This window comes from Salvia hispanica, chromosome 5 (genome assembly GCF_023119035.1).
Source record: "Salvia hispanica cultivar TCC Black 2014 chromosome 5, UniMelb_Shisp_WGS_1.0, whole genome shotgun sequence".
Classification (NCBI taxonomy): Eukaryota; Viridiplantae; Streptophyta; class Magnoliopsida; order Lamiales; family Lamiaceae; genus Salvia; species Salvia hispanica.
Genome location: NC_062969.1, coordinates 35763793 through 35779040, shown reverse-complemented (window position 1 = coordinate 35779040; position 15248 = coordinate 35763793). Strand labels below are relative to the sequence as shown.

General features: G+C 35.6%; 1 protein-coding gene and 1 pseudogene across 1 annotated transcript; one reads left to right on the top strand and one right to left on the bottom strand.

Moving 5' to 3' along the window:
- Positions 1 to 679: 679 nt before the first annotated feature.
- Positions 680 to 2002, bottom strand: LOC125186865 (AT-hook motif nuclear-localized protein 26-like). Its single transcript, XM_048083342.1, has one exon. The coding sequence runs from the start codon at positions 1762 to 1764 to the stop codon at positions 964 to 966; it is 801 nt and encodes a 266-aa protein (XP_047939299.1). The 5' UTR covers positions 1765 to 2002; the 3' UTR covers positions 680 to 963.
- Positions 2003 to 6882: 4880 nt separating this feature from the next.
- On the top strand, positions 6883 to 6966 carry LOC125191494 (annotated as a pseudogene).
- Positions 6967 to 15248: the final 8282 nt, after the last annotated feature.

Here is a 15248-nt window from a genome sequence, read left to right as displayed (position 1 = left end):
TGCCTTGAAAAGGAGCTTCTCCTCATAACTGCACACGTGCACTCCAACACCCCATCTTGAATTCTCTCGATCTAGGGTTAGCAAATTACCCGAAAAATTTAATATCCAATTTGAACCAAACTGAAATTTATGATTTGATTCGATTTTTTTTGGATTTTAGTACTACTCTTACCGACCCTTGCTAAGAGAGAAATTGTTGAAAATGAAATGACTCACTTATCTTGGGATATCCCAAAAAAGAATATGAATCACTTAGCAAGGGAAGGGACAGATGAAGTATAAATTTTGAATTCAATATAATACAAGTGAATTCAATTTTCATCTCATGAAATATTTTGAAAGATTCAATTGCTTTAATGAAGCTTTCTTCTTTGTAAGCATGTGTTACTTCAGGACACAGTAACCTCACGGATTACTATGATTATTCAACTAACCAGATTTGCGGTAAGTGACACTATGATTAGGTCTAAACTGGAGAATCTCGAGATCATTTTTAATTTAACCCTCACTAGATCCATTATATGCTCCACCTCTACAATACAAATCTTAACTCTGACCCTTCTGTTCGAATTTGCATGCTCACCTCAAAACACATTTGTTTAACATTAAACACAAATGAAGTATTAGAATTAGATCCCATTTTCCAATTTCTCAGATCTTGCTCTAACTGCGGCCTGTGGGAAATTGCAAACTCACAATTTGATTTGAGATTTCTTCCCCACATAATGTGTCAATATCTCTATTACAAATCATAACCAGGAAAAATAAAAACCCTAATCGAAGGAAAGACTGGTAACAGTGAAAAGGAATAAAAGAGAGTGCCCGTTTCAAAGGATTAGGTCAGGGGTTCGATCCCTGTCCACGAGAGCAAACTATTTGACCAGTCACCTACCGTTTACTGCATTGACCGTTGGAGAAAAAAAAAGATGTATTCAAATTGTCAAGAAAAAAGCTACCTGAAATTCAAAACGGCGGCCTTCCGGTGGCCCAAAACTCCTCATTGGGCATCTGCAACGTGTTGAGCAGATTCGGCGGCGGCATCCCTTGAAACAACGACGGGTCCGCCATAATCTGCGGCGGCGAATTCCCCTGCCCTTGTATTCCATTACTCTCCTCATTCTCAAGCGGCAATCTCTCATACGCCGCGTTGCTAAACGACGCCGTCATGATTATGACCGGCCCGGACGCCAGCAGCTGCCCGGCCACGCTGCCCCCGACCACCTGCCCCTGCCCGCCCGCCAGGTAGACGGTCAGCCCCGTGGCAGCAGGCGGGGCGGGCGGGGGCAGGAAGGACCCCGCCAGGGAGAGGATCTCGAAGCGGCCGTGCAGCGTGACCACAGCGCCGCCCCCGGGGGAGCCGGGCTGCCTGAGGGTGACGTTGGTGACGTTGCCGGTGCCGCTCATGATGCAGACGCCGCGCTGGCGGGTGCGGGCGAAGCTGGCGACGGCGTCCATGATGTCGCTGCCGTCGGCGACCTCCATGACGTGGGTCCGGAGGGCGTTGGCGCTGTCGCGGGAGATGATGATCGGCGGCTTCGCCTTGTTCTTGGATCCGGCGGGGCGGCCGCGCGGGCGCCGGTTGCTGGCCGACATGTCGCCCTCGCCTGTGGAGGCGCTTCCGCCGTCCTTGGTGGCGGAGTCGGTGTTGCCTCCGTCTCTGTTCAGCCCCATGTTTAGGCCCGGTGAGTCGCCCTGCTCGTCTTCCGAGTTGTGATGGAATTGGTGCTGCAGATTGAAGTGATCTCTTGTGTTGAAGTGATCCATTTCTTTTTCTTACTAAATCGCTCAAATCTGAGTTGGATTGAGTAGCTAAATTTGTGGGGTTTTCCTTTTGTTTAATTTTCTAGGGTTGTTGAAGAGTTAACTGAGCTATGCTTTGACACTATAGAGTTTGGAGAAGCATAGACGGCGGCGTTCAGATGAGATCTGTGGTGTGTGTCTGATCTGAGGAGGATATATGAGCTGGGGTTTTGTCTTGGATCTCAGGATTTTGAATTAGGGTTTTATTTTGGAAAACAAGACTAATTCAACTAAAAGTAAAAGTGTGTAATTAGTCTGTGGTTAAAATAATCAAATTAATTATGTTTTGTCCGAAAATCAACTTCGGCTGTCCTTAATCAGCTAAAAGGAAAGTGACCTTTTCCTTTGTCTATGTTTTGCTACAAACCTTGGGGTGCTTTGCTGGAAGCTGATTGGTTAAGGTTTCCAATAATATGGTGACAGATAATTACAAACCTTTGAGTGCGGTGATGTTTTACTTTCACAATATACTCTCGCACTCCGTCTCACATAAGAGGTTCATATTCTTGAGTGGCACAAGATTTTAAGAAGAATTATTAGATAGAATAAGTAGAGGGTAAAAAGTAGTTGAATATTTTAATGAGAAACGAAGACGGATTTATTAATATAGAAATTGGACATTTTGAATGGGACAAACTCAAAAAGAAATATGAACATTTTGAGTTAGACTAATGCAGTAAATTGGTCCTCAATTTTGGACTGCATATTAGATAACACCATGCTTATTGTTTTATTATAAGCATTACAAGAATATGATGCAGTTTAATCACATTCACAAGCTGGCAATGTTAAAGATAAAGCTATATTCGGACAGCTAATTGATAGTCGGAACTAACAAAACTTTAAATGTCTAATTGATTGAACTAACAACACTTTAATTGTCTGAATGAACTAAAAAAACACACATTTATATATGTTGTTAGAACAGACAACTATTTTTAGCTTTTGAATTGAAAAACTACCCTCGATGGATAAGTGCAGTACCAAACACGATTTGTTATATATTAATACTAGATTACTAGTAATACATTTTTTTTGGAATGTATTTATTTTCAGTGTAAATGTAGTAATTTTGTAAATTGAGTGTCATGTTTTTAGATAGTTTTCACTATATATAAGAACGTAACTTTTAGGTTAATCCCGCCATATTTTCTTATGTAGTTTCACTATAAAATATTAAATGATTACACACTCTACCATAATAAACACTAAGACTGAATTACAAATTAAGGATTACGTATGATTGTTCAAATTCCACAAGTACCTAAGTTAAAAAAAAATACATCATAGGGATCTATATATAGGTATAATGACTATAATCACATTTCAGGCTTTTTTTCCCCACTATTTCGAGTCTTTTTACGAAGAACCTTACCGGGGCTTGACATGCCGCGAATCCTCTTTAAAGAGAGGGGTGCTTTTTTACTTTCTCTTTTCACCATTATGTCACTCGAGGACATTTTAGTCTTTTTATTGATAAAACATTTTTCAATTATTTTGTCCATCTCCCTTCTTATCTCTTTTTTTAACATCTCATTTGCTAAACCCAGGTCATTTTCATCATCACGATTCTCATGCCTTTGCCTGCACATCGAGCTGCGTGGACGACACCCACGTCCTGGTGAGAGCTAGTTACGTCAATCTCTACAAATGCCCACAACCCGACTTCGACTTTGTTAGGTCCATGAACTCCAAATCTCTCGGCAACGCTAGACAGTAGTTCATGCAAGCAACTCTATTTGAGAAGCTACCCTCTTTTTATAGAGAGGGGGTACTTGGCAACAAAAATCATTTCATGCACTCGAACTATAAAAAAAATCATATTCAATACTAGAGATTGAGAAAATATCATATTCAGTACCTAGATATGAAAATCCAAAAAAACCTTCTATGCCTTGGGGGTATTTTTGTTGCAAAATTGTGAGAAATAGTGAAAAAGCACCATGAATGTGATTATACCTTAATCCAGGGACTACCATGATACTTTTAAAGTTCAGGAACTGTTTGCATGTGAAACGCATAATTCATGGACCATTTCCATAGTTCACTCTAAAATAAACATGGCAAGCCAAACATTTGCAACATTGTTTTCAAATTTTGTAAATCATAAAGCATGTTTGGGTACTTAGCCCATATTATATTTTTAGGTAATCCCGTCTCGTTCGCTTATCAAATCCATAACTCGTTCACGTACTTTGAACTCAACTAGCTCCCGAAGAAGATCTCTTTTTCAGATAAACTACTCCTTCCGTCCGCCATTAGGAGTCTCATTTCTTAGCGGTACGGATTTTAAGAAATGTTAAGAAAAGTGGATGAAAAAAGTTAGTGAAATAGGGGTCCCACTTGTATATATTAGTTTAAAATGAAATGTGAGTGGAATGAGTTAGTGGAAGGTGAGACCCTATTACCATTTATGGTAAAAGTAAACTAAGACTCCTATTCGTGGACGGACTAAAATGGAAAAATGAGACTCCTATTCGCGGACGGAAGAAGTATTCATTAGTTCGTGTAAAACACTTAATGAGATGCATGCGCTATTACTTTATTTTCGATTATTAGCGGCCGTCCGAGGCGTCGCAGGAATTGCCAGCTGGCCAATCGCGTTCTCAAACTTTACTTCCTCGTACATTGCCTAAGGTTAAATTCCCAAAGTGGTTTAATTAATTTTGTCTACCTCTCTTGAATTAAATTTTAATTAATTATTTCAAAAAATATAATTTCATAAATTAATTAATTGTTCTAGAATTAAATAAATAGTCCCAAGAATTAATTAGTTAGACAACTTATTTAAAACTATCTCAGAACTAGCCCAAGCTTCATTCTTCTTATTTAAATCTTTGACGGGTAAAACCAATTAATTTAAAGATTGGCCCAAAAGAGATCAGTTCAATACTAATACTAAGTAAGGAAACCCAAGTACCCGACCCTCTCTCCTTAATTCCTGCACATGTCCGATCATATTTCTTAACAACCACTTAATCTAATTCATCAATTTTTTTAACACTCTCTCCGTCTTAAAATAAGTGAGCACAAATTTTTCGGCACGAAATTTAAGGAAACGGGATTTTGTTAGTAAAGTGGGAAGTGAATAAAGTAAGAGAGAGAATACCAAAAAAGAAAATGGCCCACTTATCTTGGGACGTCCCAAAAAAGAATACGAGTCGCTTATCTTGGAACGGAGGGAGTATGTAATTAATTTCTATCTTCTCTACATCACCAATATTCATCTAACTCAACGATACATCTTTTGATAGTCCAGTACCACCCAACAAAACAATTATATATTTACTTTTATTTTTTGCTAATAATATTATTACATGAAATATTTATTATTGCACAATAGAAACTTTTAGAATTGGAAAAATATACTCTCTCTGTCCCATTTAAAATGAAACGTTTCCTTTTTTGGCTGTCCCATTAAAAATGAAACGTTTCCTAAAATGGAAACAACTTTCTCTCTACTTCTTCATCTCTCTTACTTTACTCTCTCTTCATTAACTCACAAAACAACACTACATAAAATCTCGTACCGATTTTCAAATATTTCATTTTAAGTGGGACGGAGGGAGTATTATTTTTGTCATCATCTATAGTGAACAACAAAGGAGAGTACAAAATAAAAAAATAATACTTTCAAAGAAGAAGGATTTTATGAGGAAAAAAATGAAATATTTTTGTATGCTTTAGCAAATATGGCCTCTATTTATAGAGGATGAATAATTATGAATTTTGGTATAACTTTTATAATTTTTATAATATTATAATAAAAGATACTCCCTCCGTCCCATAATAGATGTCACACTTTCCTTTTTAGTTTGTCTCACAAAAGATGTCACATTTCTCTTTTTAGAAAAAGTTTTCTCTCACATTAATATAAATATACTATTTTCTCTCTCCACTCAACACACAAAACAATATCTCCTAAAATTTCGTTCTACTCCCTCCGTCTCACTTTAGGAGTCCCGGTTTACCATTTTAGGGTGTCCCACTTTAGGAGTCCCGGTTGAAATATTTCATAAATAGTATTAGGTCCCACATTCCACTAACCTTTTTCCACTCACATTTTAATATAAAATTAATATAAAAAAGTAGGACCCATATTCCACTATCTTTTTTCACCAATTTTCCTTTACATTTCTTAATATCCGTGCCGAACTCAACCGAGACTCCTAAAGTGGGACGGGAGTATTACTTAAGTGTGCCATCTATTATGAGACGGAGAGAGTATATAATTTTTTTTTAAAAAAATATCAATCTATAAGATTGTGTCATCATTAAATGAGTGTCTTCCAATTAATGTTTTAAAAAGTGGATTGGTAAGCGAATCGGACAACTTTTAAGGAGTGTCCGTTCGATCGAACTACTTGTAGTATTATGATAACTTAGATGCCAATAATCTACACATAAGTTCAAATTTTAAGTATTTAAATAAACATTTTTATTAAAAAAAAATACTTAAACATAACAATAAATTTGAATCATAATATTCAATAATCATTTATATAATTCTCATTTAACCATGTACTCTCTCTATCTCACAAAAGAATGTGGACATTTTGAGTGGCACAGAGGGATTATCTCTTCTCATATGCCACCTAGAGTTATCAAGTGGCCCGGCTCTGGCATACCGAGGCCCACCTCTACTTTGGCCCAGCTCGACCGATGCTCATGTCTGAGCCAGGCTGGGCTAGGCTTTTATTTATTCGGCTAAGCCCAGTCCGACCCAGACCCACTTGGCAAGTGGGCGGGCTGAGCTTTATTTGAACTTTTTTTTTTATTTATGTAAATCAAAGATATTTTAAAAATATACGCATAAATAAAATATATGGAGTATTTGTTACTTGTATTTATGTCTCACTTACACGAAATCTTAACTGATTGTACTGATATCATTTTTCACATTTTTCACTTTGTCTAAAAGTGCATAACTAAAGGAAGAACGACTATTGTAAGACATATAAGTTATGAACTAACTAATAAATTTCAAAAATCCTATACTCCATAATTATTCATTAGAGATTGAGATTTGAATACCAAGATATGAGTAGTATTTTAAAAAATAAACTTCACAATCATCCTAAACCATAAATTGGAACAATATAGACAATATTAGCATGACTCATGCACAAGATGACATGCATAAATCAGGAAATATACTATTATTAATGGTGAATTATATTAAAAATTAATTATATAAGATAGGCCTCTGATGGGCTGGTCCAGGGCTAAGCATGGGCCGGCCCTGGGTTTACAAAATGGCCCAAACGGAGCCCACTTCAACCAATGCGCCAAGTCCAGATCCGCTCCATTTCACTAAGAGTGTCCACAATAGGGAGCCGCAGCTCCCGGGCAAGGGCTTGGCTGGCTGCGGCTCCCTATAGCTGAGGAAACGGAGGGCCTGTTAGAGTTTGTATACTAGAAATCACCCTTCGAGTGATTGAATACCGTTAAAACTCTTATTTTATTTTCTAAAGGAATAAACATATTATTTTTGTCATAATGTTGTTATGTTTTACATTTAATGGATGTTTATTACATGTTTAAATGTATAAGTAACTTAACAAAGTCTAAGTCTTTGTTTTAGTAGACCGGTTGTGGGCGTCGTTCACTTTAAGGTAACACGGTCAGTTCTAAACAAAGAAAAAGAAGAATTTCACAACCTAGATAGGCTTAGACTACCTATCGTGAAAGATTGCAATGTCAGTCCGATTATTTCTAAGCCTTACTGAAATAAGATGACATTGGTGTGGTATAGCACTGAATGGATCTAACAGCGAGACGGTCTTTATGCTATCTACTGAAAGACGAGGTCTTGTGAATTGTTATTTCTAAATCAATGTACATTAGCATTGAGCATACGGTATTGATTATGCACTACTTTGACTTACCAAATGGTGCGGGTTTTTCGCAACCCAATAAGCCTGAGATATTGGGTAGTGGTGATTAATATCTAGTGGTGCTAGGATTGCTATTATGTTGAATCGTGCGCGAGGTGAGTCTCGTTTGATAACATCCTCAAGAGAAGCTTGAAATAAAGTTTTATTATTCGGAACCTAGCTAGTTGGAGTTTAATTACTCTATGAATAATAAATAAGATTTTCTTGCTGAGTCCTCTCTTGGAATAAATAAGATATTAATTAATTAAGTCCATAGCAGACAATAATTAATTAATGGATGTTTCTATCTTAAGCGCATGAAATAAATATAAAGTAATGGAAACCCGAAGTACTTATAATTTTGGATTTGGATGGGGAGTGCAATATTACTTCTGTAGTGGCTGCTCGTAATATTCCAATTTTAAGCTTATATTAAATTGGGTTTAATTTAATTAGTAAAAAACTAATTGGAGGAGCTCATATCCAAAGCCTTCCATAGATCCCTGTCTGGGCCCAATCTGTGACTTATTATAAATAGGAGAATAAAGGAGACAGAAAACAAAATTATTTTTCTTCCAAAAATTTCGAACCCTTCTCTTCATAGAAAAGGGGCGATTTCTTCTCCTCCGTGGGAAAGGATTCATGTCTTCTTTATTTAAGTCCTAGTACAGTGGTGATATCAGCCCACCCTTATATCAGTTTACAGTTCGGGAACCAGACAGAAGATCCGTCATTTTGTACTAAAGATCTTCGCGTGGAGAAGGCGCTAGCTATCTTCGATTCTTTGGAAAATCTTCAAGGTATAATGGATAAACCGTAGAAAAGCATGTTTTAGGTTTCAATTAATTTAAAGCATGTTTTATTTGAGTTATGAGCATGATACATGTGATAATTACGCGAATAGAATTTGTCTAAATAATCTGCTAAATAGATCAGAATTATTATGTAATTGATTTATGTGAGCGCTTCCGCTGCCAGTTCCTTCAGGGCCGTGGCGGGGTCGGAGGACATGGGCGCGCCACCTAGTTGGCGCGGACACGGCGCTTGGCGCAGCCCACAGCGCCCTATTGTAGCGGCCGAGAGCCGTGGCTCTGCCCAAGTCTTTTTTTTTCAAAATTTTTCTATAAATTTTTCATTTTATAGATTTTCACCTCAAACACATTTTACACCTTAATTTTCACTCTATATTTTTGTAGTCTCAATATGCAAGGTAGAGATGATAGTTTTTTTTAATTATTATAGTCCGATAATTTTTATTCTAATTGAAATAAAATATACCAACAATTTAAAAAAATAATTAGATTTGTGACTGTGGCTTGTCTATTATTAGGGTGGACAAGTTTTGTTTTGACTTAGACTTAGGCATGGGCTAACTATTATGGACACTCTAATGGATTGGCCCACAACGGAACTGGGCCGAGCTAGGCCGGGCCAGTCCGGCCAGTTTACTACGCCACCTACCAATACAGCAACCTCAATATTTAAATCCCCCAACCTTATTTCCAAATCCTCACGCCGCTATTTGAGGAAAACATCCCTACGTACCACTAGTTAAATCCCATCCAGCACACTCCCCGCCTCAATATTTTGAAAGCATATTTCACGTCGCAGCTTCTCTCTTTCCCATTCTCTATTCTCTTTCTCAACCCAGTGTAGGTGATACGTGCATATCTCTATTATTATATTATCATATCTTTTCCATATCTTTATTAATTAGATAATTAGTGATTTGTCTTATCTTTTTCATATATGTTTAGGATATTTTCTCGTTCCTTAAGTTAGGGTATTTAACATTATAAATAGGTGTCATTGTTATTCCTTTCAATTATTGAATGAATGAATATATGAATTTACGTTTCTTTTTGTTTTATTTTACGCACTTTGTTTAAGCTTGAGTTGTCGACGGGATCCCGCCTTCCGGGACTTCTCTTTTATCGTCTCCGGAACCTTGATAAGGGAAATACCCTTATCAAATTGGTGCTTTCATCCTCGAACTCATGGCTGAATTCAATCTCTTTTCATGGCCGGAGATATCGCAAGCATCCGAAGACTTGCAACTGAATTCAATAGCTGCAACGTTGGAATATATCCTTGCTTGGCATAACCGACTCGAGACCCGATTGATTGATCATGAGCGTAGGTCAGCAGCCACGCTCCCTCCATTGCGCCCAGAACCTGACCCACCCGATGGAACCCCACTGTACGCAGCCGCACAACCGCAATTCCAGTTCACCTCCTACCAGCCACCATCGGCTCCTTACCAGCAAGAGATATACCCGCCACTGGAACCTTTATACCAGCAGCCGCAGCCGCAACCGACATATGGGCTTATTCTGTACTTGTTGTCGCAACCCCATCACCAAAATCCTAACACTTATGGGTACCCGCCTGCGCCGCCTCAACAGCTACAACCGGTTTGAACCCAACTCCCGACCTGCTGGGACCCACCACAGGCGTGGCAGCCCTCCGCTTGGGAACAACCCGCTCCGTATTCCGACCAGCTTGATCGGCAGAAGGCATATCAGCCTTACACTCAGCCCCCACACGCTGACCAGCAGCCCTATGCATGGCCAATTTGATAAGGGTATTTCCCTTATCAAGATGTCAGAGACGATAAAAGAGATAAAAGAGAAGTCCCGGAAGGCGGGATCCCGTCGACAACTCAAGCTTAAACAAAGTGCGTAAAATAAAACAGAAAGAAACGTAAATTCAGATATTCATTCATTCAATACTTGAAAGGAATAACAATGACACCTATTTATAATGCTAAATACCCTAACTTAAGGAACAAGAAAATATCCTAAACATATATGGAAAAGATAAGATATATCACTAATTATCTAATTAATAAAGATATGGAAAAGATATGATAATATAATAATAGAGATATGCACGTATTAGTAGGACTGTAGGTAATAATCTAGATATGTAGAAAAGAAGGGTATTAGTAGGACTGTAGGTAATAATCTAGATATGTAGAAAAGAAGGGTGCAAGAGACGGGGGCGAACCTATTTGACGCGTTCGGTCTTTATCGTCAATGATTATGTTAAGTATTCTCTCTGTCTCAACTAAATTAAATTATTTTCTTTTCTGAAAAGAACAAAACATCATATCACTCTTAATTTATTTCATCCCCTATTTTACACTTCGTTTATATTTTCTACTTTATTCATCTCTCCTACTTTTCAACACAATTTATTATTTTTCGTACTCAAAGTTTTTTTTTTTGGCTCAATAAACCCTAAACCCTAAACCCTAAACATGATAATACACACAAACATGATATTGGCGAGCACCTACCAAATCCAAGGATGACCATAGCTTTGACGACAGTAAAACATGCTTATAGAACTCCAAAGGTTTTTCGACATATTTCGAGCATACTCTTGTTTCAGAGAAAAAAAAAAGTGTATTGAATGATATATTTATAGATGAGTTTTAGAGATATTTGGGAATAAAGATAATTGAGAATATAGTTTGTTAAATAACAAATATACTTCAAATTTTTAAAAGAATATAAAATTAAATTATATCCTGCATTTTTTTTAATATAAAAAATAAAAAATTACAAATGATGCCCATTCAAAAAGAGACGAGTGGGTTTCACGGCGAGATCCGATTAGGTGAGTGGGGCCAGGTGCATGGAGAGAGAGCCCCAGCCGTCACTCGGCCAAGTGAGAGATACTACTCCCCATCTGTTAATATGAGTCCCATATCTACATTAATAATTTTGTAACAATTTTTTTTCTATGTATATGTCTTATTTAGAAATTACTCCATATCCATCGTTTAAAGAGTCATTTTGATTTGCATAAATTTTAAAAAATTATTTGACCTGAAGAAAATTATAGGTTAAGACCCATATTCAGTACTCCTTCTGTCCCACTTTAGGAGTCTGGGTCTCAACATTATTGTTTCTCTTACTTTATTATTTCTCCATTTTAACTATTTACAATTTTTTACAAAACGAGTGTGCAAAAATGACCGGGACTTCTAAAGTGGGACGAAGGGAACGTTAATTTTATAATGGATTGTGAATGTACAAAATAAGTAGAATGTGGGATCCACATAAGTGGGATAAAGCTTTAAATGATGGACAAGGGGTATACGTATTAAAACTTGCATCATTCCAAAATCGTCCATATTTTTTTTTCTACCAAAAGTATAGTGTACTCCCTCTGTTCTATTAGCATTGGAACATATTCCTTTTTAGGTTGTTCCATTATAGTTGGTTCATTTAATTTTTTGGCAAAATACAAAGCACTTCAACTCTCTTATTTTATCTTTTTTCTTACTTTATTTCACTTATTTTGTTTTCTCACAATTTTCCTACTCCACTCGCTCTTCTATTTTATCCTAATTATATTTAATTTATTAGCTAGATATAATTTTTAATTTTTATATACTAATAAAATACTCACTCCGTCCAAGAAAAATAGATAAATTTGTAAATGACATAAATTTTAATGCATAATTAGTAGAGTAAGAATGAGGGAGAAAAATGTAGTGGAAGTAGTATTAGTGGATTGTGGGGTCCATATTTAGAATAATGTGTATGATTAGTATTGATTTAAAATTTTCTTTTTTAGAATTAGTCTAATTTTGGTGGATTGCGCAAAATGATACTCCCTCCGTCCGACGTTACTTGCGGCGTTTCTTTTCGGCACGAGATATAAGAAAGTTGTGTTTAGTGGGTTAAATAAAACAAAGTAGAATCGAGAATAAAGTAAAAGAGATGATAGAGAGTAAAATAAAAGAAAGGATAAAGTATGTATAACTAGATGTCTTACTTTTGGCTAAAAAGAGAAATGATTCAAATAACTTGAGAAAATTCTAAATGAAATATAACTTAAATAACTTAGAAGAGGAGTAAAATTTATTATTATGAAAGAACGACAAACAAACTTAACAAGGTTGTCACTTAGAAAAGGAGTAAATTTATTACTCCCTTCGTCCCCAAAGAGTATGAATTATTTTCTTTTTCGTCCGTTCCTAGACAGTATGAACTTTCTAAATTAGAAAATGTCAAACAACATACTATCTCTATACATTATTTTATTTACAACTTATACTATTAGCGTTAACACTTATACCATTATAATAATGTGGACCGATTCTCCACTAACATAATTTTCATTACCCTTTCTCTCTCTCTTACTTTTCTCCTTATTTATTAAAATTCGTCCCAAACCTAAAGCGTGTACTCTTTCCTCTTTTGGGGATGGAGGGAGTATGGGGTGGGATCCTCTGCTGTGCATTTCAGCACAGCAGCCTCTACTGCTCCATACAAATTATTAAAATAATACTTTTTCTGTCCCATTAAAAATGCAACGTTTTTCTTTTTAGGTTGTCCCATTACAAATATAACGTATTCTAAAACGGAAACAACTCTATCTCTACTTTTTCATCTCTCTTACTTTACTATACTCACAAAACAACACTATATAAAATCTCGTGCCGATTCTCAAATATTTCATTTTCAATGGAACAGAGGGAGTATATTTTCACTTAATGAATTTTATTTAATTTTCTTACTTATTTTATTTCTTTGTGTGAAGCAGCTGGGACTACTATGTTGAAATGCACAACAGAGGATCCCCATTCAGTAGTATTACTCCCTCCGTCCACAAACAATAGATCTATTGTTGTTCGGCACGGGTTTTAATGTAGAATTGATAAACTAAGAGAGATGAGGAGAAAAGTAGGTAAAGTAAGAGAGATAGGGAGAAAAAGTGAGTAAATTATGAGGGAAGAAAAAGTGGAAAAAGTATGAGAGATAAACTTTCAATATTTAGAAAGTGATCTATTTTTTATGGACGTTCCAAAATAGTAAAAATGATCTATTTTTGTGGACGGAAGGAGTACGAAATAGCGACAAACAAACAAACAAGGTTGTCAGTTTCACGTGCAATCCAACTACTTCAATACCAACTTCAGGCAGATGAAATAACTAACAAAAAAAAAATATCATGATCTAATTACAGCTAGCACATTGGTTCATGTAACCCAATTGTTCAGCTTTTCAACCCAAACAAATCGCATATGGGAGATAAATAGGGCATACCTTTATTTGAAGCATATGATATTTGTGGAAATTACTCTGGCGTGGAAAATAGAATCGACATATACATCACCATTGGAATTCATGTTATTGTGGGAATATTTATTATTGACAGGACGATGGATGACTGTGATATGAGAGTGGAAATATCGGAAAATTAAAGAAAATATTCAGTACCCCTTTCATTCTTGTTACACGTCGTCGGTTTTGAAAATAATATTTATTGAGTTCAATTGAAAAAATAAATTATTCTTGTTACACATCATTAATTTTAAAAATAATATTTATTGAGTTCAGTTAAGAAAATAAAAAAATACTACTGATCAACTTATTCTTGGCGAGCAAAAATCTAAGTAGTCAAGGCATACCACATGGCAATGTTATATGGTATGTCCCACTAATAATACTTTGACAAAGCCATTATGGATGCTCTAAAAATCCCTCTAAAAATATTATTAGTGGGATAATACCACGTCACATTGCCACGTGGTATTCCTTGACCACTAAATTTTTGCTCTTTTTGGCATGGGATAAAATTTATATTTATTGAGTAAAGTTGATAGAATAAAGTTAGAGAGATAAATAACAAATAAAGTAGGAGAAAGTATTTACTAAAAAAATCAATAACTTAAGTTGAGAAAACTTAAAATGGAAAAATTGATCATTTCAGATGAGACGAAGAAGTTGTGTATATAGATCAATGAATGAATAGGTTGAAGACGTTTAGTTTTTTGCAATTATAAAATCTTCAATTTTTATAACAAAAAGGTAATTAACGTCAATATTAGAACATCGTTTGAAATAGCATTGAAATAGTAACTTAGATGGCTTCTGAAAATTTTGTGAATATTAATTTTTACAATTAACGTTGAATATTTATTATGATTTGTAGTATGAATCTAGCTAGATAATTCAAGAATATTGTATATCAAGAACCAAATTAATATAATCTTCCAATGCATATTTTTTTAATCCCCTGTCCACATTTTTCCGTCATCATCGATAGTGATCGATGATTTTATCAAATTAATAATAATTCAATTCGATCACGTACGACGGCAATAACATGGTTGAATTAGGTAACAAAATTGGTTCCAACTCATTTCACTAAGGACTGCAGTCGCGTTTCGAAGGTGTGGAGTTTGGACAGTTCAGTTCTTAAGTTTTATATAGTATTATGTGAAGCGAAGTGTAATTCAATGCCAAGAAAACAAAGTTTTATCGAATATGCTATATGCTAGGAGCAATTTGGAGAATTCAGTAATTGATTATTTTCAGGCTTAAATCAATGGAACAGTCACCTATTGCAAAGAATGTTGGAAATGTAAAAATGTTAGAGATGGAGTAAAATCCATATATATTTTTTTAATTTCATCAGACATATAAAAATGTTAGAGTCTTAGAGATGGAGTAAAATCCATATATATTTTTTTAATTTAATCGACATAGACATTATATTTCTCATTTATCTTTTTTAATTAGTATATAAATCTCATCTGAATGATATGTT

Coding starts and splice junctions, on each gene's coding strand:
- LOC125186865 (XM_048083342.1), bottom strand. CDS start 1,764: ATGGATCACTTCAACACAAGAGATCACTTCAATCTGCAGCACCAATTC.